This window comes from Eubalaena glacialis, chromosome 10 (assembly GCF_028564815.1).
Source record: "Eubalaena glacialis isolate mEubGla1 chromosome 10, mEubGla1.1.hap2.+ XY, whole genome shotgun sequence".
Classification (NCBI taxonomy): Eukaryota; Metazoa; Chordata; class Mammalia; order Artiodactyla; family Balaenidae; genus Eubalaena; species Eubalaena glacialis.
Window position 1 is genome coordinate 72,793,125 of NC_083725.1, and position 24,347 is coordinate 72,817,471.

Sequence of the window (24,347 nt, forward strand, 5' to 3'; positions counted from 1 at the left end):
TTTCACCTTCCTGAGCCTCAGTTTCCACTTTCTGTGTCATAAGATAAGTGAGATCTGAGACCACAAGAAGATTGAGATTACCCAGGTTATTTTCCAGTTCTGACTGTAAAGCATTCTGGCTCAGAAAAATTCCAGTCTCTGCAGCTTTGACAGAACATATACCTCCTGAAGTCTTGACTGTCCTCTAATTAACTCAGGGAAGACTTGCCTCACTGGAACATGCACAAGGTAGATCACATCAAGTACACTATTTCTTTAAGACAATTCTATGGGTGCAGAAAGCCTAGAAGAGAGGGTTCCTCCTCCTGAGACAGTCAGCTAATGATTAGCAGAAGAATGTTCTTCTGGAAGTTCTGGAGGGACTGGCAGGGAGCCTGAAATGTCTTTTGATTGTGTTATGTGGTTTTGCTTTTTTGTTTTTATTTGTTTCCTGCCTGAATGCTTAAAGGAAATTTTCCCTATCCTAAAATTTTTTTTAAATAAATAACACAAAGATCAAGACATATTGGTATATTTCCATTATTTTCTGTGTGTGTGTGTATTAAGGAATGCTTTCAGTTAAAAAAAAAAAAAGCTCAGTGGTTTTTATGTTTTATAATATTTTCACAATTTCAATTTTATAGTTTCATAATAATGTACACCCTAGATGTTCTGCACATCTTTAGCCAACTTCATTTTCATCCCTATTGCTTAGAAAGCCATCAGAGAATTTATTAGGTGTCCCTACTCCTTATACATTCCCCCAAACAAGATACCGTATACTTACTGTATCAAGACCTTCATTGTGATTTAATATAATTGATTATTTAAATATCTCCTCCATTAGATTCTAAGCTTCAGGGAGAAATCAATCATCACATTGCCAGTACCTCAACAGAAGTGGAATAAATATTGAATTTTTTCATAGCATTTAAGATTCCAGCTCTTATTTAATATAGTCCAAGTTAATTGTTTATTCATGAGTATTATCTTTCAAACATTCACTCTAATGTTCTTCTTATTTTTCACAGAATTTTTGTGGGAATATGTTTCTTTTTTCCAATTTGTCCACTTTAGAAAGAGAAGTAGTTGGAATCTCCTGGGACACACTCACTATCTACTTAGTTGTGCTACAGTACTCCTCTCAGATCTTAATTTTGAAAGCCAGTGGATATTCTGGGTCCTGACAATGAAATGTCAATTACAGCTTTGCTGGACTGAGGAGAAAGATCCTAAGGTTGTTACCTCATAATCTGATTAGGCAAGAAGGAATAGGCATTATATGATATAAAATACTATACAGCTCTTACATTGAAAGGAGGGGAAAAACTGCATTAAAACTACTACATTCTATAGACATTCTTCCTATGCACCCCCTTGCCATTTTTTCTCCTATTTGAGTCACCTCAAAACAAAACATGAAAAAACATGACTTTTTCTACTATATACACTCTCAAGTTATCTTAGGATTGAAGTCTTTAAATGTATACAAAAAAGGTAAGTACAGCTTTGGGCAGTAGATGGAGAAGATAAACACCATGAATTTTGAAGAAGGGGGATATATAATAGGTATACATGGAAAATTTATACTGTTTTCCATCTAACTCCACTCCATTTCCTCAGGACACCTTTCATTTAACCCTGCTAAAAAGGTATTAAGTGTGCAGCAGAAAATGGGTGTGTGTGAATATGATCCGAGTTGTTTTAGCAAATATGGTAACAAAGTGGAAAATGGATCACAAAGAATAAGAGTGGGGAACAATAAGCCATTGCCCATTTCAGAGCTCAGGCTCTGGCCTTTCTTCCTTGTGTCTTTATTCTTAGACAACACAAGGTCCTTTTTCTTGCAACTGAAATCCTGATCTTGCTTCTTTCCCTGACACTAAGAAGGAGTCTGAAACACAAGTCCAGAATCTGACTCTTCCAATCAAGAATCTCTCTCTATGACCACAGCTTGGAATTCATTCCTATATCAATGGCTGAAGGAAACTGGACAAGAGTTAGTGAGTTTATCCTCATGAGTTTCTCTTCCCTACCTACTGAAATACAGTCATTACTCTTCCTGACATTTTTAATCGTCTACCTGGTCACCCTGCTGGGAAACAGCCTCATCATTCTGGTTACCTTGGCTGACCCCATGCTGCACAGCCCCATGTACTTCTTCCTCAGGAACTTGTCTTTCTTAGAGATTGGCTTCAACCTAGTCATTGTGCCCAAGATGCTGGGGACCCTGATTGCTCAGGACACAACCATCTCCTTTCTTGGCTGTGCCACTCAGATGTGTTTCTTCTTCTTCTTTGGGGTTTCTGAATGTTTACTCCTGGCCACAATGGCATATGACCGCTATGTAGCCATCTGCAATCCCTTGCACTACCCAGTCATCATGAACCCTTGGACACGGGCAAAACTGGCTATTGCCTCCTGGTTTCCAGGCATTCCCATGGCTACTGTGCAGACCACGTGGCTCTTCAGCTTTCCATTCTGTGGCACCAACAAGGTGAACCACTTCTTCTGTGACAGCCCACCTGTGCTGAGGCTGGTCTGTGCAGACACAGCACTGTTTGAGATCTATGCCATTGTTGGAACCATTCTGGTCGTCATGATACCCTGCTTGCTGATCCTATGTTCCTACACTCGCATCACTGCTGCCATCCTCAAGATTCCATCAGCTAAAGGGAAGCACAAAGCCTTCTCTACCTGCTCCTCCCACCTCCTTGTTGTCTCCCTTTTCTATATATCTTCAAGCCTTACCTATTTCCGTCCTAAGTCCAATAATTCTCCTGAGAGCAAAAAAGTGCTATCACTGTCCTACACTATTGTAACTCCCATGTTGAACCCCATCATTTACAGCCTGAGAAATAATGAGGTGAAGAATGCCATTGGCCGGAACTTCCACAAGGCTTTAGGCCTCAGAAACTGTATTCTGTAGACATTTTGAGGTACAACTAAGGTCTTTTAAGTGAGCAACAATCAGTTTCATGTTTGGGATTCCTCTTTGCCTCTCTTCCCATCTCCATTGCGCCGAAACCCAGCTGCTGAAATGGCTGTTGAAAAGCCCAGTGGAGAGAAGGAACACAGAAGTAGATTACACCTATCATTATTATATGCCATTTAACTCTGCTTGCCCATTATAGACTTACATTCCTTATTTTATTGGTACAATTGCTATTTTGACACTTCTGTGACCAATCTAGTTATATACTTTGCTAATGTGTGCAAATGTAACATACAACGGGGACAGTATAAAACTGCTTGTAATGTGAACTTTGGGACACAAGAGTCATCTTGGTACCTTACCTTGTTTTCTGCAAGTCCTGACTCCATTCAGTAGAAATAAAGGCCATACACCCCCAGTACATAATTCTTCCCATTCATTCATTTCATTTCACATGCCTGAGGCAGCTTTGGCTTTAAATTTGTTGGTATTCAGTGTGGATAGAGAAAAGTGGATCACTAATCCCCATGACTATTTTTTCATAACTCCACTATCCTTAATCAACTCCTTTCAGGCTATTTTTCCCAGGTAGAATAATCGGAGTTTCCAATTTTCTCTCTCATTCTATATTCAGGTTTTTAAGCTTTGTTGAAGTAATTTCAAATTTTCACAAACATAATTTCAATCCTGGTGTTGCTTTCTTCAAGGCTTGCAATGGATCCTAACTATTCCAGTATAAGCCTTATTAACAACTGTTATTTTTTGCTTAGTTTAGTGCCTTTTAATTTTAAAACTCTGTGTTTATTGATGTGAAAATACAAAAGACCACAAAACACAATTTCTGCTTTCAGAAGTTTATCATTTCATCAACATTTGAAATTATGAAAAAAACTATGAACTCCTGAAGTAACGGAATATTACATAACATTTGACTATTTGACCTTGCCTGTGTTCATATCCCACTCTGCCGTTTAGTAGCTGAGTAACCAGAGTAAAGTCTTAAAACTCTTTATGCCTTTTTCCTCATCTATAAAATGATGCAAATAAAAATAATACCTATCTCATAGGTTTGTTTTTATGACTAGATATTAATAATGTATTTATGACAGCCCTAGCATATTCGTAGATAAGTTTTTGCTCTTAGCAATTACCTCATCTGAATCCTTCATTTTATAGTGAAGGAAAGCAAGGTTCAAAGATATTTGATCATAAATAATTGGAACAAAATTCAGGTGCCCTAAATTTTAGGTCTTGACTTTTTCAGTACCATGCAATGCATACCTAATTAATTAATTCAGATTCAGAGTAAAAGAATATTTTAAAATTGCAGAATGGGGGATACCTGAGTAGGCATTAGTATATGTGAAAACGATATGAGGAACATGAACTTAATCCAAGTTTAAACTGCATCAGTAAATTGTAACTCTTTCTTTACTCAGGGAGTAGTTAAGATAGACCACCACATTGTACATAGGGGTTGACCTCTTCCCATTTTTTCTTGACACACAACATTGTTTAACCTAAACTAGACCCATACTGACTTTGATCATCAGCTTTTTGAAACAAATACTGAAGTACCAAGATCCAACACTACGTTGCCTCAAAGTCTTCTCTTTCTCAAAGCATAAATGTATGGAATCTACACATAATTGTCCATCTCCTTATTTCTCTGTTTTGTTCTCCAACTCCAATATTCATCAAGCACCTCCTACCTTATTTAAATTAATGCTGACACAATCCCTTTTAAATACATTTATATTTTTAAATAATGTAACAAGTCCCAATAATCCCATGGTCATATAGTCAGCAAATAGTAGAGGTGGGATTTAAAGCTGATATTCTGTCATCAGCTACAGTTTTCCCCCATTGCAAGCTAGCTGTGACTTATGATATTCAATAACAATGTAATAAAGAACGCTCTAAAACAAATTGTTGTTTAAAGTTAAATGAGCAGTTTTTATAACAAAACATTAAGGAAAGAAGCTTCATTGCCTCTTGACAAGGATTATTATAGAAGGTATTCTTATAAAATTGTTCCAAATAATGTCTTTGATATAATTCTATATTATGCGATTATTTATATTGTGTAGTCAACAAACCACTCCCACTACAATTTGGAAAAAAACTGAAAAGTAGAAAGATGAAAAAAATCACTTAATTCTCATTACTCGGAGACAAATGGTGATAACACCTTACTGTACTTACTTCTAATAATCTCTGACAGTTGCAGACATACTGCATGCACATTTTTATAATTCTTTTTATCACTTAATGTCATAACTGAGGTTAACAGATTGGACACTCAACAAGTTATTTAGGTAGATAAAGCAGTTTTCTCATTTAAAAACAGAGATAATCACGGTAACTTCCACACAGCGTTGTTGTAAGGATTAAATTGGGTAATGAATATAAGCTCCTAACCCCAATCATAAGCATTTCTTTTCACACTGTTACAATTATTTGTAAGAATAATATTTAAAGGCTGTAAAATATGTCACCATGTATAAGTGCCATTACTTAATCTATATGCTCTCTATTCTCTATAATTCACTGTTTCTTGTATTCCAGTATAAATAGTAATGTAATGAACATTTTAGCATTTTAAGTTTTTTTAAATTTTATTCAGCCACCATATTGAGATAAAATTCCAACAGTGGATTTAGTGGGTCAAAATCCCTGAAATTTTCTGTTTATTTTGCCTGTACTCATTGATCTCTTACTGTGATCCAAGCATTGTGACCATTACTATTTCTAGCGATAAACAGGCGCAACTTTTAGTGGCAAAGAGGACAATTCACCAAGTAGCCATAATCAGCCTAAATGTGTAATCACCTGATTAGAGCTTCAAAATATAGAGGAAAAAATGATAGAGCTGAAATGAAAAGTTGATAAGTCCATATACAGTGGGAGATTTCTCTACTCATTTCTCATTAATTGGTAGGACAAGTAGAAAGAAAATCAGTAAGAACATAAAAGAATTGAGCAACACTAAAAATAAACTATTCCAAAATGACCTTAATAGAGCACACCATACAACAGCCAGATATCACTTTAAAATTTTAAGTGCATGTGGGACTAAGTATTCATTGCTACTGTATAGAAATACAGTAGATTTTTGTATGTTGACCTTGCATCCTGTGACCTTACTAAGCTCACTTATTAGTTCTAATAACTTTTTCCTTTTCTTTGGTAGAATCTCTAGGATTTTAAAGAGAATCATAGGAGAAGAACAAACCTTTAAGACCAACATATATATATATATATTATATATGGTGAACTATTTCTTTGGGATCATTGAAAGGAAAAACAAAGTTATTTTTATTCTCTAAATAAAGCTACCTGGAACAGAATAAATCTTCAACAAGAGGTAGACAAGATTATTAAATCTTTATATCTTTATTCAATTCATCTGTCTACAATTCCTGTCTCTCATCCCCTACTCCCCATACCAAGTTAACATCTCCATATCATTTAAGAATAAACTCCAGTGTTTTCTTCTCTATCAATCTCTCCCTGATTCCTCTAAGAAAATCCAAGTTTACTCTCCTTTGAACACATGTGGCATCTTGCATATATCACTGTTAGGCATGAAAGACATTGCAATTGTATTTTTCATGTGCACAGAGAACACAGTAAGGACAGTTCATCATTCATGTTTGTATTACTGAGGGCTCGTCTAGTGCCTGGAATTCAGTAGGTGCTCAATAAATGAATGAATGAACAGAGAATTCCCAAATTGTTTCCCTAGCCCTGATCGCTCACTGGAATGTGAGTTCCATATTTCCAGCTGCCTCTAGGACATGTCTGCATAGCTGTCAAGGCATACATCTAGCACCATGCTCCCAATCTCCAAATCTTGAAAAATTTTTCTTGTTACTTATTCCTCTTTTTGACCTCACCATTTGTTGACATCTTCTTTCATTTCATCAGTGAATATTCGCAGACTGAGTCTTGGTATAACACTGAACCAGGTGCTGCCCTCTTGGAGCTCCTGGCTGTGAGACAGACAAATATACAAACAGCTATAAAATAAAAAGACAGTACCGTGCACAGTGCTGTACCATGTTATATTCTACACTTCAACAGAAGCTATCTTAGAAGTGTTTGACCAGTCTCCTAATCCTGCTCATTCTTCCTTGGCAAAGTTCTTCTTGCTCCAACTTTGGCTCAATTCTCATTTTCATTGCCACTGCCATTACACACCATTACACAACACTAGCCAGGCCCTCATTTCTAAAGTAATATCGTAAGAGTCTCCTCACTGTTCTCATTGCTTCCATGCTCACTTCCCAATCCTGCTTTACACTCATTGTTCAGTACAGAATTTACAGGGATGTGCAAAACAAAGTCCCTACTCTCAGGGACGTTACAGTCCAATGGAGAAGAGAGATATTAAAGAAAGAACTGCACAAATAAATATATAATTACAAATTGATATCATTGCTATGAAGGAAAATAACATATTGCTCTGGAGGAAGAATAAAAGGAGAGAGTGCTAATTTGCTTTTGGGATCAGAGAAGACCTCACTGAGGAAGTGATATTTAAAGTGCTATCAGGAGATTGTGTAGGAGTTAGCTAGCTAAAAACAAAAAGGAAAAATATACAAAGCAAAATAATTAGTATATACAAAAATTCTAAGTCAGTAATTGCAGAAATAGTGTTGGTGGAAGTAATAGTAGTGATGTTGGTCATTATATAGTCAACTGAAATGTCCCTTCCTCTCCTTGGTGACAACCTTCAAGTCCCAGGTCAAATAGTATCTTGATGGAACCTTATCATTTATGATATTTGCCAGTGCATGACATACTTCCTGTACTTTATTTCATTTCCTTCTCACAACAGGTATTGTATATGAGAAACTAAGACATGGAATAATTTTCCCCAGGTCATGAGATTAGGAATCAATGGAAGAAACTAGAATCATAGTTTTCTTTCTTTTTTTTAAAATTGAACTATAATTGACTTACAATGTTGTATTAGTTTCAGGTGTACAGCAAAGTAACTCATATATATATGCTTATATATATGCACATATGTATATATATTCTTTTTCAGATGCTTTTCTACTATATGGGTTATTACAAGATATTGAATATAGTTCCCTGTGCTATACAGTAGGACCCTGTTTTTTATCTATTTTATATACAGTAGCGTGTGTTTGTTAATCCCATACTCCTAATTTATCCCTTCCCCCCCTTTTCCTTTTGGTAACCATGAATTTGTTTTCTATGTTTGTGAGTCTGTTTCTGTTTTGTAAATAAATTCATTTGTGTCACTTTTTTCAGATTCCACATATAGGTGATATCATATGATTTTGTCTTTGACTTACTTCACTTAGTATGATAATCTCTAGGTCCATCCATGTTGCTGCAAGTGGCAGTATTTCATTCTTTCTTATGTTGAGTAATTTTCCATTGTACCTATATACCACATCTTCTTTATCCATTCATCTGTCAGTGGACACTGAGGTTGCTTCCATGTCTTAGCTATTGTAACTAGTGCTGCTATAAACATTGGGGTGCATGTATCTTTTAGAATTAGAGTTTTCATCTTTTTCGGGTATATTCCCAGGAGTGGGATTGCTGGACCACATGGTAACTCTATTTTTAGTTTTTTAAGGAACCTCCATACTGTTCTCCACAGTGACTGCACCAATTTACATTCCCACCAACAGCATAGGAGGGTTCCCTTCAGCATGGTAGTTTTCTTTCATTTTAGATATCTTTCCATTTCATTAAAAAATCCAAAATTTGCACGTGACAGAAATTCACCAGACTCCTTCCTCCTGGAGGTGGAGATTAATTCCCCTTCCTTGGATGTGGGTTGGACTTAGTAACTTGCTTCTGTGGAATAGACCATGAAAAGGGAATAGTGATAAGTCATGTTCATATCATGCACACCTTGGTGTGATATGATGAGAAGAACACTTCACCCTGTGGTATAGTTCCCACCTCACCAAAAAAAAAAAAAAAAAAAAAAGTCCAAGCATGAAAAAACAATAGACAAACCTTAATTGAGGGACATTCTGCAAAATACCTTACCAGTTGCTCTTCAAAAATGCCAAGGTCATGAAAAATAAGGGAGCACAGAAAACATCACAGATTGGAAAAAAATGAGGATATATGACAACTAAATGCAATATAGTATTCTGGAATGATTCCTGGTACAGAAACCAGACATTTGTGGGTAAATTGACTGAATTCAAATAAGGCCTGCAGTTTACTTAATAGTATTGTACCAATGTTAATTTTTTAGTTCTGAGAAATGAACCATGGTTATGTAAGATATTAAAATTAGGGGAAAATGGATGAAGTGTAAAAAATATTAATAATTCTTACTGTCTTTGACTGTTTTATAAATCTAAAATTACTTCAAAACTTTAAATGTTTTAAGTAAAAAATTCAATCAATATAAATTTATATACAACCAGAAGTAGAATTCCCTCTCAATACTGATCTCTGTTACCCAAATTCATTGCCCAGAGGCAACTATTATCAATTTTTTGTATATCCTTACAGAAATTTTCTAATAAATAATTTTATTTATGTATTTGAAATTTTCTTTTTATAAAATATATGCAGTTTTTGTGGTATAATGTATATATCATGTTCTTCATCTTGATTTTTTAAATAAACTTTTAAAACTGCTAAGCATCACAACTCAGACAGGTCCAGTGCTGGGATTAAACTCAGGTCACTCAGAATCCAAAATGTTTGTACTTTTCTTTACATAATACCACATGCTTACAGTATGGTTTTCCTTTCTTGAACTTCATCCTATTGGAATCTGACATTCCTTAGGGTCCCAAAGGACAGTAGAGTCAAGAAATTTCAGGTACCCTTGAGGAAGAGAAGGAAGAGGAGCTAAGGTGAGCCCAGAAACACCTAGGGGAAAATACAGGTGCCAGCCCTTCACTTGGCCCTGAGGACAAAAGAGGCACCGCTGGGAATAGATCTCCTAAGTCAGGACTGGGAGCATGGCCAACCCATCTAGTCTGCTCACTCACGCCTGACACAGAGAAGGCAGCAGTGACCTGGCTTCAGGTCCAGTCATTAATGGCTATCCAAGACAGGGAGAAAGACCTCCCTGGTTCCTCTTCTGATTCATCTGACAGCAGAGCCAGAGTTCTTCAAACACTCAAGGGCGTGCATGAAGCATAGGTGTCAGGTAGAGGGAAACAAGGCAGATCTCCCTATTGGGCACAGGTAAGGTTTCTATCAAGGGTTGAATCAACCAGGGCCCCTCTCCAGGTTCAGTTGCTCAACTGGACAAGGTTTGGCAGGGTTTGATGGGGCATCTAATTCTATTCCTTTGTCCACACTGGGAAGATCTCATCAATCTTCTCCTCCTTGGCCCTTAGTTTCTCGTTTCTATGTCATAAGATTAGTGAGATCTGAGACCACAAGAAGATTGAGATTACCCAGGGTTTTTCTTTTTTTTCTCCAATTCTGTCCTCTAAAGCTTTCTGGGTCAGAAAAAATTCAGTCCCTGCAGGTTTTGAGAGGACATATATCTCCTCCAAGTGTTGACCGTCCTCTAACTCAAGGAAGACTTGCCTCAGTAGAATATTCATGAGGCAGAGCACATCAGAATAGACCGCTTCTTTAGGACAATCCTATGGGTGCAGAAAGCCTAGAAGAGTGGGTTTATACTTCTGTGACAGTCAGATGATTAGCAGAAGGATATTCCTGCAGAAGTTCTAGAGCGACTGACAAGGAGCCTATGGGCCTGCCATGGGCCAGCAAGTTCTGCAATGTCTCCCACCCTCAAGTCAGGCTGCCATCTCTTCTTCCCAGTAGTTTACAGAAGTTCTGGGACCAAAGATGACATTTAAATGTTTAGGTTGGGTTCATTTTACATGCTTTGTTGAAAACCCAAGTGTTGTTTTTATTATAAATTTTGTTCTGATTATGGTTTTAAGTGCAGGCTCTGTCATTTCCATGTAATTACAAAGTTTCTTAACTACAAAATTATGTATCTGCATTAAATTTCTTCACTCATCTCTAATATGGGGAGGATAATAATGGCATTTAAATCACAGAGTTGTTGTGAAAAGAAAATGAGAGAATGAATGTAAAGCCCAAAGCATAAATCTATTACATTGTTAGTAAATATTGCAGCTTCATCATTATGATCATCATCATTTTCATTTTTAATGTTGTTATTGCTATCATATAACAAATGTAGCTCACTGTAGAAGATTTAGAAATCCAGGAAAATGGAAACAAGAAAATAAATCCCTTTTTTTCAGCACTTAAAGTAGATCACTTTAAAATTTTGATTATAACCTTTCATCCTTTTTATACAAGCACATATTTACAAAATTAGAAATTTATATGTGTGCAGTTTTGGCATCTTGTTTTTTCATTAATATTGTACTGTGATTATTGCACTACACCGTTAAGTGTTCTTCAAAATTATTTAAATGAGTGCACGATTTTCCTTAAAGTCATGCTTTATAATTACACCCTTCATTCATCTATCTATTAATGATCATTTTCAAGGTATCACTATAATGGTCAGCACTGAGCAAGCATGTAAAATCATTGCCTCCGATTCTTCTACCAGAGGAGTTCTTGAATCAAAATGTATGAACGTTATAGGATCCTCACACAATTTGTGCCAAATTGAGGCTAATTTGCACAGCCTCAAACAAAATAAGATATTGCTTACTATACCACCTTACTAGCACTGAGTATTGTATTTTTAAATATTTCAAATTTGGTGAAGAAATTGAATTTCTATGTTAATTTTTAATTTTATTACTAGCAAAATAGAGTAATTTTCATATGCTTACTGGCCATTGGCACTTTTTGGTGAAATAAAACTTTGTGCCTTCTATTTTTCTTTTGGGGAGATTGCATCTTTTTAAATGTGATTTCTGTAGCTCATTATATATTAGGTAGCCAAACACTTTTTTATTGTTCATTGCTATTATTGCAAATATTTTCCCCAGCTTGTCATTTACCTTTCTGTTTTGTTTATGGGTTGTTTTGTGTTCTATTTTATTCTTAATAATCTTCAAGTATTTGTTCTTCAAATAAAAAGCAATACATTTTCACTGTGGATAATGTAAAAAATATAAAATGTGAAGAAGAAATTTAAAACACTTGGCACCACACCACTAAGATATTAAAGAAACAGAACTGAAGGCTTTCTATATGTATTATGTAATACATGTATAATATATATATAAATTATCTATTTTTATATAGTTAGATTGTCCTTTATTGGTTATTTGTTTCGATTACACTATTATAAATAAAGCTGAGATGAGCATTCTAGTAGATAAAATTTGCAGGTAATCTTAATCTAAAATTGTAGATATGGAGTTGCTAGTTCAAAGAGTCTCTGATATACACTGTGAAATCCACTTATTGTTTGGACCTACAGTGTTTGAATGTTTATATTTCACTTTTACCCAAAATAAATATCACATTTAAAATTGTTAAAGAAAAGATGATCTCCTTTTTAAAACATTATTTTTGATTTCTGATGACTTTGAGCTTTTTTCTTTTTCTTTTTTTGGCCTTTGATTTCTGATGATGTGACTTGAATGATTATAGATTTACCTAATTTTCTCTTGGGTAGTTTGTAACAATCTGTTGACATTTACCTTGTAGATATTGTCTCCATTTGAAACTTATCTTTTAATTTCTATGTTAAACTTTTAATGTTTAAACTTATTTAATTTTTATATGTTGAAATCAATGGATCTTTTCTTTTTTATTTGGATTCTGCTTTAGAATGTGTGTGAGAAAGACCTTCAGAAAGCTAAACATTAACCTATATTTTCTCCAATTCAGCTAGAGCTTCCTACTAACATTTATATCATTTTCCATATCGGTTATATTTTATTGTGTTATTTAAAGTGAGAATGTAACATTTATTTTCCCCTCAAGTTGCCCCAGAGCTGCCCCACAGCTGTGTATACATGCATTGCTCCTGGGATTTATTCTGTTTAAATTTTTTGCCTAGAGTGATATTCTCCAAAACATGCACAAATAAACATAGTAAGATATTTTAATACTATGAGAAAATATAATAACATGTTTTAATATCTGCTGGTGCATATAATTCTTGCTCTACTTTTCTTCATATTTTTGAAATCACATTAAATTTACTTATTAATGTGTTAATAATTGACATCTTTACAATACTACTTTTTTCTTCATAAAGACAATATGGCACTCAATTTGCCCAACACATTTTTCTAACATTATATAAGTATACTAAATTTCATACGAATGGTCTATTTTTAACATGCTTATTCTAAAGTATTTCGTATTTTTTTGATACAGTGAAACTTTTTTCCCAACTAGCTTTTTTTTCATGAATATTGGAAAATTACTTATTTGATATATCTACCCTATAACTGGCCAATGCATTGAACTTCTTAGTATTAATAGCTCTTCTTCTTCTTGAAATGATGTTATCTTTTTCTTTCCACTATTTATGCCCTATTTATTTTCCTTGTACTATTGCATGGCTAAAGTCGCCAAAACTTATTGTGAAACTAACATGGGAGTCTCGAGATGGGCTTCAAGAGACATGAGATTTCCTCCAAAATAAACACAATATTATTTTTTTTGAAGGAAAGAGATACCATTGTTTTTGTCAGATTCTCAAAATATTGCATAACCCCCCAAATTCAAGAACTTTCACACTAATGTTTTACCTATAAGTATAGTGTTGGCTATTATTTTTACATAAACATTCAGGTTTTATTGAGAAAGTAATCTTCTATTCTTAGGTGACTAAAACTTTGATTTTTAAAAAATCAGAAATAAATACTAAATTGCATAAAACATATTTTTAGGATCTACTGAGATTAACATGTTTCTAATTGAATTGTTGGGAGAATGAACTCTATTAACTGTAAACCACATTTGCATTACTGAAATAAATTCTACTTTGGCATAATGTATTACTGAGATTTAATTTTGGATTCACTGTGCTTGAATTAAATTTTATTTGGACTTTTTACATCTATACTCATAAGCGAGATTGATCCAGGGAGATTTTTACATATGTTATATTTTCAAATTCTGAAAAAAGTCATATATTATTGTCATAATTACAAATTATAAATAATTGGATAAGCATTTTAAAAATTATTGTTTGTATGATATATCTTTTTCCTTTTTTTTTACTTTCAAACGACCTATGTAATTGTATTTGTTGTGAGTTTCTTGTAAACAGCACATAGTTGGGTCATGTTTTTTAACCCACTTTGCCAAGCTCTGTCCCTTAATTGTGTATTTAGAACATCTGCATTTAATGTAATGATAGATATGTTAAGAGCTTAAGTCTGCCATTTTATTTTTTTGTTTTCTGCTTGCTCTCTCATTTCTCTATTTTCTTTTTCTTACCTTCATTTAGGTTACTTGAGCATTATTATAATTCCATTTTTATTCATCTGTAGTGTTTCTTTTAAATATATCTTTTTGTATAGGTTTTTTGGTAACTACTGTAGTTATTACATTATATATACCTAACTTATCACAGTCTACTGGTGTGGTCATCTTACCGTTTGAGTGAAGTATAGAAATCTTACCTTCCTTTACATCCTTTTGACCTCCCCTGTTTATAATATAATTTTCTTAAATATTTCTTCTACATGCATTTGAACCATATAAGATAGTGTTATAAATGTGCTTCAACTACCAATCATAATTTAGAAAACTCGAGAGGAGAAGGAAAGTCTATTATATCTATGCATATTTTTGCTTACCATTTTACCAGGACATTTTGGACATTATGTTATGATATTCTGAATCTTATTTAAACCTTCTCTCTTAGCTGACTTCCTTTAACATTGCTCCTACAGAGAAAGGGAGTGGGAGTGCCACTTCATCACTGCCAGTTGGGGGTGGAAGTTCAGGCTTCCCACATTGTCTCCACTATCACTGGGATGGGATGGGGGGGGCTTTGTTATTGCTCCCCACTAGGCCTTCTCTAATACCACCCAGAAGATGGGTTGGGGAACCTGTTAGAGCTGCTGAGGGGAAAAGTCTAAGTTTCCCACTGAAACTTTCCTGCTGCGAGTAGATGTGGAGCCACGGTTTTTTCTTTACTGTTTAGCTGGAGTAGATGGATTATTGTCTAAAATTCTTGCTAGACTGACTCTTTCTTGGTCCTTTGGCTAATGAGAGCAGACTCCGTTCAAGATTTTTTTGTCTGTGCCTATTGGCATTTCAGTGTTGCTCACATCTGCGGCTCTAAGTCTGGGATATAGGAGGCAAAAAGAAAACCCAGTGAACTCACCACCAAGGCCTTCCTTGAGTTCTGAGGTACCTAGGTGGTCTACCTTCTTTTCCCCACTTTTCAGAATTTTATGTTTCTTTCATATGTAATGTCTATGGTTTTTAGATATACTTAATGGGAAGAATAAGGAAAAGCATATCTACCCCATCTCCTTGACACAGAACTTCCCTGATTTATATTTTGCCTTTGTACTTGGGCCAGAGTTTTTGTTTGGTTGTGGTTTACAGGATTTGTTTTAATTTGTTTATTGTTTTGTTTTGATCTTTTTCTAGGCTGGTTATTAGAATTTTTCCCTATCCTCAAAATTTTAAAAAAATTATTAGTATAAGGACATATGTCTGTGTGAATCTTTTAGAAATTTGTTTGTATTTAGGGATTCTTTCAGTTCAAAAAGTCATTTCTTCCTTTAGCTTAAAGACGTTTATTTTTCCTCTAGTACTTCTTTGAATATTGTTTTTCTTCTCTCCTTTGTTACATCATTCTGGAATGCCTATTAAATTGATTTTATTTACTGTCTTTTACTTCATTATTCTTCTCATCATTTCTGTCTTTCCATAATTTTTCTTAGTAATTGAGGTATATATTCTCAAACTTGTATTCTAATTCACTAATTCAGTTTTCCTAAGTTTCTAGCACTGGGCTGTATAACCTTTTTTTTTTAAATAAATAAATTTATTTATTTATTTTTGGCTGCATTGGGTCTTCCTTGCTACACACGGGCTTTCTCTAGGTGCAGTGAGTGGGGGCTACTCTTCGTTGCAGTGCATGGGCTTCTCATTGCGGTGGCTTTTCTTGTTGCGGAGCACTGGCTCTAGGTGCACGGGCTTCAGTAGTTGTGGCACGCAGGCTCAGTAGTTGTGGCTCGTGGGCTCTAGAGCGCAGGCTCAGTAGCTGTGGCGCACGGGCTTAGTTGCTCTGCAGCATGTGGGATCTTCCTGGACCAAGGCTCGAACCCGTGTCCCCTGCATTGGCAGGTGGATTCTTAACCACTGCGCCACCAGGGAAGTCCCTCTGCTCTATAACCTTTTAATTTGATTTTCATGATTTCCCCCCAGGTGGTCTTTTCTGACCTAAGGCTGTCATTTTCATAAGTACTTATTCAATATTTAATATCTTCTAAGGGATTTGTTGAGAATACATAGTAAAACAATTCAATGTCTCTCCGATTTCTTCCAGACTCTTTTTTGAGAAGGGGAACAACCACTCTGATGTCTTAGATTCATCCGATTAATCTAAGCTGTTGTGCCTTCATATCTCCCATGACTTTCTCTGCTGCTTATTTTGAAACACACAGGGCTGGCTTGTCTTGTAATGACACTGGGAGAGTTTCTGAGATTCTCTGTTTGCTGCATCATTGATTTTTTTCATTATTTTTTTAAAGACAGGTTTGGTTTTTCTGAAGTTGAACTCAACACTGTAATTGATTCCTTTAATTTTTAGTGATTCAGAGAAACTTTAGATCAGTACAATCATTATTCTTTGCTAAAAATGATTTTCTCTACCTGCATAGATGTTTTGGAGTTTTAAATATAACCTTGAAGTTCAAACATGACCTGACTAATATTTGGTCTCTCTTCATTATTTAGCCACTCTACTGCTTGAAAATGGATTTTAAGTGAAAACAGATAGTATTGAAGGATGAACATACCACCTGGTCTTCCTGATCCCAGGCATACAGCTGCTGATTCCTCCTTTATCCCACCTTATACCATCCATTCTCATAACGATGTCAGAGTGGTCTTTCTACATGGAAAATATGACAATATCACTCCCCTGCTTCAAATAATCAGGTGACTCTCTTTCTATAGGACAAGGTCTAAATTCCTTAGCACAGAACCAAGTCCTTTGATGTAACATACCCAAAACTGACCACATCCTTGTTTCTCTTTTACTTTGTGTCAATTTTGGTTTTTACTGCTCCTAGTTATGTTTTTATTTCTGTTATTAAATGCGTATTGTTCTTACTATAGTTCTCCGTGCACATCTAATTCCTTTTAAATTTATCCCAGCCTCTTGGCCCATATCATTTTCCAACTTCATCTCATAATGTCTCCATTAGAATTCAATACTTTAGATTACCAAGATAACAAGAGAAGAGCCTCTTAATAATCAGTTGCAAATTAGAGACAAATAATGTAAAATGGGGACCCAGTTGCGTCTGGACACCTTGATGTTAATGATGTTGATTCTCTTTTCTACTATCTTCAATGTGATTTTGCAGAAATTCCAATTGTAATTCTCTTAACCATTAATGAGATAATCCTCAGATCAAGTCAGAACAGTTCAGTGAAACATGGTTTAATAGAAATCAGAGGATTTTGGAATCCAACAGATGTGGTTTGGACTCCAGATATGCCACTCTAATTGTTATTTATTAACTTCTTTGGGATCAGTTTCCTCACCTGTAAAATGCACATGTACAAGGAAAGAGCACACGCATATGTTAATACATACTAGCTCCTCATTCACCTCCAAAATTCTAGCCAGGCAAAAAAAGATTCATGAAGAGTAGAAAAGTAATTAGATGCATTGTTCTGCATCATAATCATAAATATATTTCTAAAGTTTTGATAAATTCACATGTATGTGTTCTTTAATGAAATCGTGAACATCGGGCTTGTTTCTCAAAAGCTTAGGTGTTTTCAGGAATATCACTGTCTCCCAAAATGGGCCCTTTGGTGGCCCATTCAGGAATTTGTGGTTCGGATTAAGCATAAACTTTCCCTATATGTCAATGTACAAATAGAGACATATCAACTCCTCCAAAAACTGACCTAGGCCCATTTCAGAGCTCACGCTGTGGCCATTCTTCCTTGTGCTTTTATTCTTAGACAACACAAGGCCCTTTGTCTTGCAACTGAGATCCTGATCTTGCCTCTTTCCCTAACACTAAAAGGAATCCAAACAACAAATCTAGAATCTGACTCTTCCAATCAAGAATCTCTCTCTATGACCACAGCTTGGAATTCATTCCTATATCAATGGCTGAAGGAAACTGGACAAGAGTTAATGAGTTTATCCTCATGAGTTTCTCTTCCCTACCTACTGAAATACAGTCATTACTCTTCCTGACATTTTTAATCGTCTACCTGGTCACCCTGCTGGGAAACAGCCTCATCATTCTGGTTACCTTGGCTGACCCCATGCTGCACAGCCCCATGTACTTCTTCCTCAGGAACTTGTCTTTCTTAGAGATTGGCTTCAACCTAGTCATTGTGCCCAAGATGCTGGGGACCCTGATTGCTCAGGACACAACCATCTCCTTTCTTGGCTGAGCCACTCAGATGTATTTCTTCTTCTTCTTTGGGGTTTCTGAATGCTCCCTCCTGGCAATCATGGCCTATGACCGCTATTTAGCCATCTACAATCCCTTGCACTACCCAGTCATCATGAACCCTAAGACATGCACCAAACTGGCTGTTGCCTCCTGGTTTCCAGGCATTCCTGTAGCTACTGTGCAGACCACGTGGCTCTTCAGCTTTCCATTCTGTGGCACCAAGGTGAATCACTTCTTCTGTGACAGCCCACCTGTGCTGAAGCTGGTCTGTGCAGACACAGCACTGTTTGAGATCTATGCCATTGTTGGAACCATTCTGGTCGTCATGATACCCTGCTTGCTGATCCTATGTTCCTACACTTGCATCATTGCTGCCATCCTCAAGATTCCATCAGCTAAAGGGAAGCACAAAGCCTTCTCTACCTGCTCCTCCCACCTCCTTGTTGTCTCCCTTTTCTATGTATCTTTAAGCCTCATCTATTTCCGTCCTAAGTCCAATAATTCTCCTGAGAGCAAGAAGGTGCTATCACTGTCCTATACTGTTATGACTCCCATATTGAACCCCATCATCTACAGCCTGAGAAATAATGAGGTGAAGAATGCCCTTGGCCGAACCTTCTACAAGGCCCTAGGCCTTAAAGACTGCATCCCATAGACATTAAGAAAAAGATTAAAGTCTTTCGAATAGGGAACAATCAGTTTGATATTTAGAATTCCTCTGCCTCTGCCTATCTCCATTATGATGAAACCCAGCTGCTGAAATGACTATTGGAAAGCTTTGGAAAGCTCAGTGAAAACACAGAGGTAGTTTAGACCTGTCACTACCACCTGGAAACCTCCTCTGCCTGCCCATTATGGACTTACATTCTTTTTCTTATCATCATTTTAACACTTCTGTGGCCAAGTAATTCCAGATATTCACATTCCTGTGTTCACACTGTGAACAGTATGAAACTGCTTATAATCCTAACATGGGAACACACATAATAAAAGAGGGCACAACCCATCAAAAATTACCTTGTGACTTTGTCTTCCTTTGGGCAAATCTGACTGCATTCACCAGATAGGAAACCCTATGAGTCCTCCCGATACATAATTCTCCTCACTGCCTTATTTTAGTTCTCATGTCCTTGAGGGAGTGTTAGTTCTTTCAAGCTCACTCGTATGTATTGTATGGATATAGGAAAGTGGGTCAATAATTCCCATACCTATACCTTTATAGGTCCAGTAATGATTTATTCCTCAATCTATTTATCCCAGGAAGAATGACCTGAGCTTCCACAGGCTCTCTCTCTAGATTTGGGGTTTCAGTGGTTATTTGTTTAATGATCATTCTTAATCATTAACTTAGGTTCTTACACCTTGTTGAAGTAATATCATAAATTTCAGTCATGATGCTGCTTTCATTAAGGATTAAAATGGATCCAGCTAACTCCAGCATAGCTCTTCTTTAACCACAAAAAGATTCCTCATTCTTTTTATAACTTCATAGTACTCTGCTTTGTAGATACACCATAGTTTATTTAATGAGTCTTTTACAATTACAAAGAATAGCTTTATGCATGTGCCTTTTAATGCTTTTGCCAGTGTATCTGACATATGGAAATCTAGAAATTGGATTTATTGGGCCAAGTGTAAATACATATATAGTGTTGCTATATTGGCACATTTCCCTCCAAATTGATTGTACCATTTTATACTCTCAACAGCAATTTATGAGAGTTCTTGTTTCCTCACAGCCACATCAATAATATTTGTCATCAATCATTTGCAATTTTGCTTATATAATAGGTAAAGAAACATAATTAAATTTTAATTTGAATAAATTTTGAAGAATACAGAGGGAATACGTGAGTAAATCAGAGAAAAGTCATGCATTTCATTTAGACTTCTGAGTTCATAGGTTAGATGATTAGCAGTCGGTGATGTCTTGGTACTCTATTTTCTCTACTCAAAAGGTTCTTTTGACCTTCATTTTAGCCAAATCCATCTCATCTTTCATGGTCTACTGCAATTCCTCAAGCAGCATAAATTGCTCATCCTACATGCATCTATTCTAAGTTTGTCAATACACAAGTTAAATTCTGTGTCTACTATCCTCTACTTATTTTTACATGTTTGTCTTCCCCCAATGTACCTGTAACTCTTTGAAAATGAATGCTGCATAAATGTTTCTGTTTTACTACAACATAGGCATTCCTGGAAACCTTATGTTCTGCAAAACTCACACTAAAATACTATGGAGAAATAAGGTTAAGGCAGATCACTGAAAATATATGCAAATTTGAAGCCAGAGCATTAACAGAAAGAATAACTGGTACATGGAGAGACAACATAGACTGTCCAGGCATGCAGCTCAGAGAAGCTGGAGATTGCCACAGTAGATAGGCAACATGCACAAACAGTAGAATAAAATTGCCAACGATGGTTTATTTAGAAAAAGAGTATTTGGTGCTGAGACAATGCAGACGGATGTGATGCTCTAAACCAGTGGGGCAGCCCTTATATGGCCACGGGAGTCAGTACCACTTTCCACGAGCCACAAGCTACACAGAGCAAGGGGTGCCCCTTTCTGTGGATGAAGCCTAAGGTACAGGCATACTTTTAAAATTCTCTTAAAAACAGCTAAGAGAGCTCCTGATGCCAAGGTCTCAGGACATTTACTTAGATATTGAAGACTGTCACTTTACTCAATCTATTCTGATTTGCTTTGCCCAATTAAAAGTTACATACAATGAAATTATTTTCCTTTTTTTCAATAGTATATGCAAGATAAGTAAATGAATGGATAATCTAGCTGAGAAATGATGATGACTTGGAATAGAGTGGTATTAGTAGAAATTGATTCAAAATATCTTTTACAGGAAAAATTGATAGGACTTGATGGTGGATTGCGTGTGGAGAAATATCCCACTCAAGAGAGGGGGGTTGATTCTAGAGCTAGACCAGTTCCTATGGTAGAGTACAGGTGTTCTGAAAGTCTAGGGGAGATCCATAAAAGAGGTACAAGAGAGATTTTTTTTCCAGAAAAGTCAAGCCTAAAGCTCTTTCCTTCATATCCCTGTTATGAATCCCCTTTCACTTTTTAGGAACATCCACCCAAACATGCAGTAACTGATCTTCCCTTGTGACCAGATACTTCCATCATAGACCAGGTTACCCCAGAATCGGATATGGAGCCAAGGATTCAAGTACAAGTGATTTATTAATGAGAAACCATTAAATGAGTGGGAAAAGTAAAAGGGGAATGGAGAACAAGATAAGCAAAATAATTTCAGGGGAAATCCCAGTTCCCTTCTGGATCTCCAGAGCATAAATAAATCACAGAGTTTGTTCTGCTTCAGGTCATAGGAAGGAGGCCTTTTCATACTCCCAGTTGTAGGGAAGAGGGAGAACTAAAGCCGGGTTGCCAGTGCCCGGGGGCATTCTTCTGAAGGTCTCATTTACAAGCTTTTAGAAGTTAAGCTTGCAGAAGCTGACACAGAAGGTTGCACTGAGCTGGGCAAAATGAATCAAGAGGATTAAGGAGGAACTCCAACAGCATCCATTACAATCTGCCCTTCAGACATGCTTTCCATCAGCTGAGTGTTTTGAGTCAACAAAAAGCTCCAAGCTTTTAATCAAAACATTAAAAAATGACCACTAAAGAAATGGCCACTGAAACCCCAAATCTTTTTGTTTTTTTTAACATCTTTATTGGAGTATAATTGCTTTACAATGGTGTGTTAGTTTCTGCTTTATAACAAACTGAATCAGTTATACATATACATATTTCCCCATATCTCTTCCCTCTTGCATCTCCCTCCCTCCCACCCTCCCTATCCTACCCCTCTACGTGGTCACAAAGCACAGAGCTGATCTCCCTGTGCTATGCGGCTGCTTCCCACTAGCTATCTATTTTACGTTTGGTAGTGTATGTATGTCCATGCCACTCTCTCACTTTGTCCCAGCTTACCCTTCCCCCTCCCCATATCCTCAAGTCCATTCTCTAGTAGGTCTGCATCTTTATTCCTGTCTTCTAGGTTCATCCACCTCACTACAAATAACTCAGTTTCGTTCCTTTTTATGGCTGAGTAATATTCCATTGTATATATGTGCCACATCTTCTGTATCCATTCATCTGTTGATGGACACTTAGGTTGCTTCCATGTCCTGGCTATTGTAAATAGAGCTGCAATGAACATTTTGGTACATGACTCTTCTTGAATTATGGCTTTCTCAGGGTATATGCCCAGTAGTGGGATTGCTGGGTCGTATGGTAGTTCTATTTTTAGTTTTTTAAGGACCCTCCATACTGTTCTCCATAGTGGCTGTATCAATTTACATTCCCACCAACACTGCAAGAGGGTTCCCTTTTCTCCACACCCCCTCCAGCATTTATTGTTTGTAGATTTTTTGATGATGGCCATTCTGACCGGTGTGAGATCATATCTCATTGTAGTTTTGATTTGCATTTCTCTAATGATTAATGATGTTGAGCATTCTTTCATGTGTCTGTTGGCAATCTGTATATCTTCTTTGGAGAAATGTCTATTTAGGTCTTCTGCCCATTTTTGGATTGGGTTGTTCGTTTTTTTGATATTGAGCTGCATGAGTTGCTTGTATGTTTTGGAGATTAATCCTTTGTCAGTTGCTTCATTTGCAAATATTTTCTCCCATTCTGAGGACTGTCTTTTCGTCTTGTTTATGGTTTCCTTTGCTGTGCAAAAGCTTTTAAGTTTCACTAGGTCCCATTTGTTTACTTTTGTTTTTATTTCCATTTCTCTAGGAGGTGGGTCAAAAAGGATCTTGCTGTGATTTATGTCATAGAGTGTTCTGCCTATCTTTTCCTCTACGAGTTTGATAGTGTCTGGCCTTAAATTTAGGTCTTCAATCCATTTTGAGTTTATTTTTGTGTATGGTGTTAGGGAGTGTTCTAATTTCATTCTTTTACATGGAGCTGTCCAGTTTTCCCAGCACCACTTATTGAAGAGGCTGTCTTTCCTCCACTGTATATTCTTGCCTCCTTTATCAAAGATAAGGTGACCATATGTGCGTGGGTTTATCTCTGGGCTTTCTATCCTGCTCCATTGATCTATATTTCTGTTTTTGTGCCAGTACCAAACTGTCTTGATTACTGTAGCTTTGTAGTATAGTCTGAAGTCAGGGAGCCTGAGCTCCGTTTTTCTTTCTCAAGGTTGCTTTGGCTATTCAGGGTCTTTTGTGTTTCCATACAAATTATGAAATTTTTTGTTCTAGTTCTGTGAAAAATGCCAGTGGTAGTTTGATAGGGATTGCATTGAATCTGTAGATTGCTTTGGGTAGTAGAGTCATTTTCACAATGTTGATTCTTCCAATCCAAGAACATGGTATATCTCTCCATCTATTTGTATCATCTTTAATTTCTTTCATCAGTGTCTTATAACTTTCTGCATACAGGTCTTTTGTCTCCTTAGGTAGGTTTATTCCTAGATATTTTATTCTTTTTGTTGCAATGGTAGATGGGAGTGTTTTCTTAATTTCTCTTTCAGATTTCTCATCATTATTGTATAGGAATGCAAGAGATTTCTGTACATTAATTGTGTATCCTGCTACTTTACCAAATTCAGTGATTAGCTCTAATAGTTTTCTGGTAGCATCTTTAGGATTCTCTAAGTATAGTATCATGTCATCTGCAAACAGTGACAGCTTTACTTCTTCTTTTCCAATTTGGATTCCTTTTATTTCTTTTTCTTCTCTGATTGCTCTGGCTAAAACTTCCAAAACTATGTTGAATAATAGTGGTGAGAGTGGGCAACCTTGTCTTGTTCCTGATCTTAGTGGAAATAGTTTCAGTTTTTCACCATTGAGGACGATGTTAGCTGTGGGTTTGTCATATATGGCCTTTATTATGTTGAGGTAAGTTCCCT

General features: G+C 36.2%; 4 protein-coding genes across 4 annotated transcripts in view; all 4 read left to right on the top strand.

Moving 5' to 3' along the window:
* The window catches only part of ZNF215 (zinc finger protein 215), a 141,867-nt gene that overhangs the window by 55,638 nt on the left and 61,882 nt on the right, over positions 1 to 24,347 (top strand). The window lies entirely within an intron of this gene.
* The window catches only part of LOC133098595 (olfactory receptor 10A4-like), an 85,842-nt gene that overhangs the window by 55,608 nt on the left and 5,887 nt on the right, over positions 1 to 24,347 (top strand).
* Positions 1,940 to 2,908, top strand: LOC133099345 (olfactory receptor 10A5). Its single transcript, XM_061202933.1, has one exon. The coding sequence runs from the start codon at positions 1,955 to 1,957 to the stop codon at positions 2,906 to 2,908; it is 954 nt and encodes a 317-aa protein (XP_061058916.1). The 5' UTR covers positions 1,940 to 1,954.
* LOC133099346 (olfactory receptor 10A5-like) lies at positions 18,149 to 19,114 on the top strand. Its single transcript, XM_061202935.1, is given in 1 exon segment — positions 18,149 to 19,114. A coding segment is annotated over 1 exon segment (951 nt). The 5' UTR covers positions 18,149 to 18,163.

Coding starts and splice junctions, on each gene's coding strand:
- LOC133099345 (XM_061202933.1), top strand. CDS start 1,955: ATGGCTGAAGGAAACTGGACAAGAGTTAGTGAGTTTATCCTCATGAGT.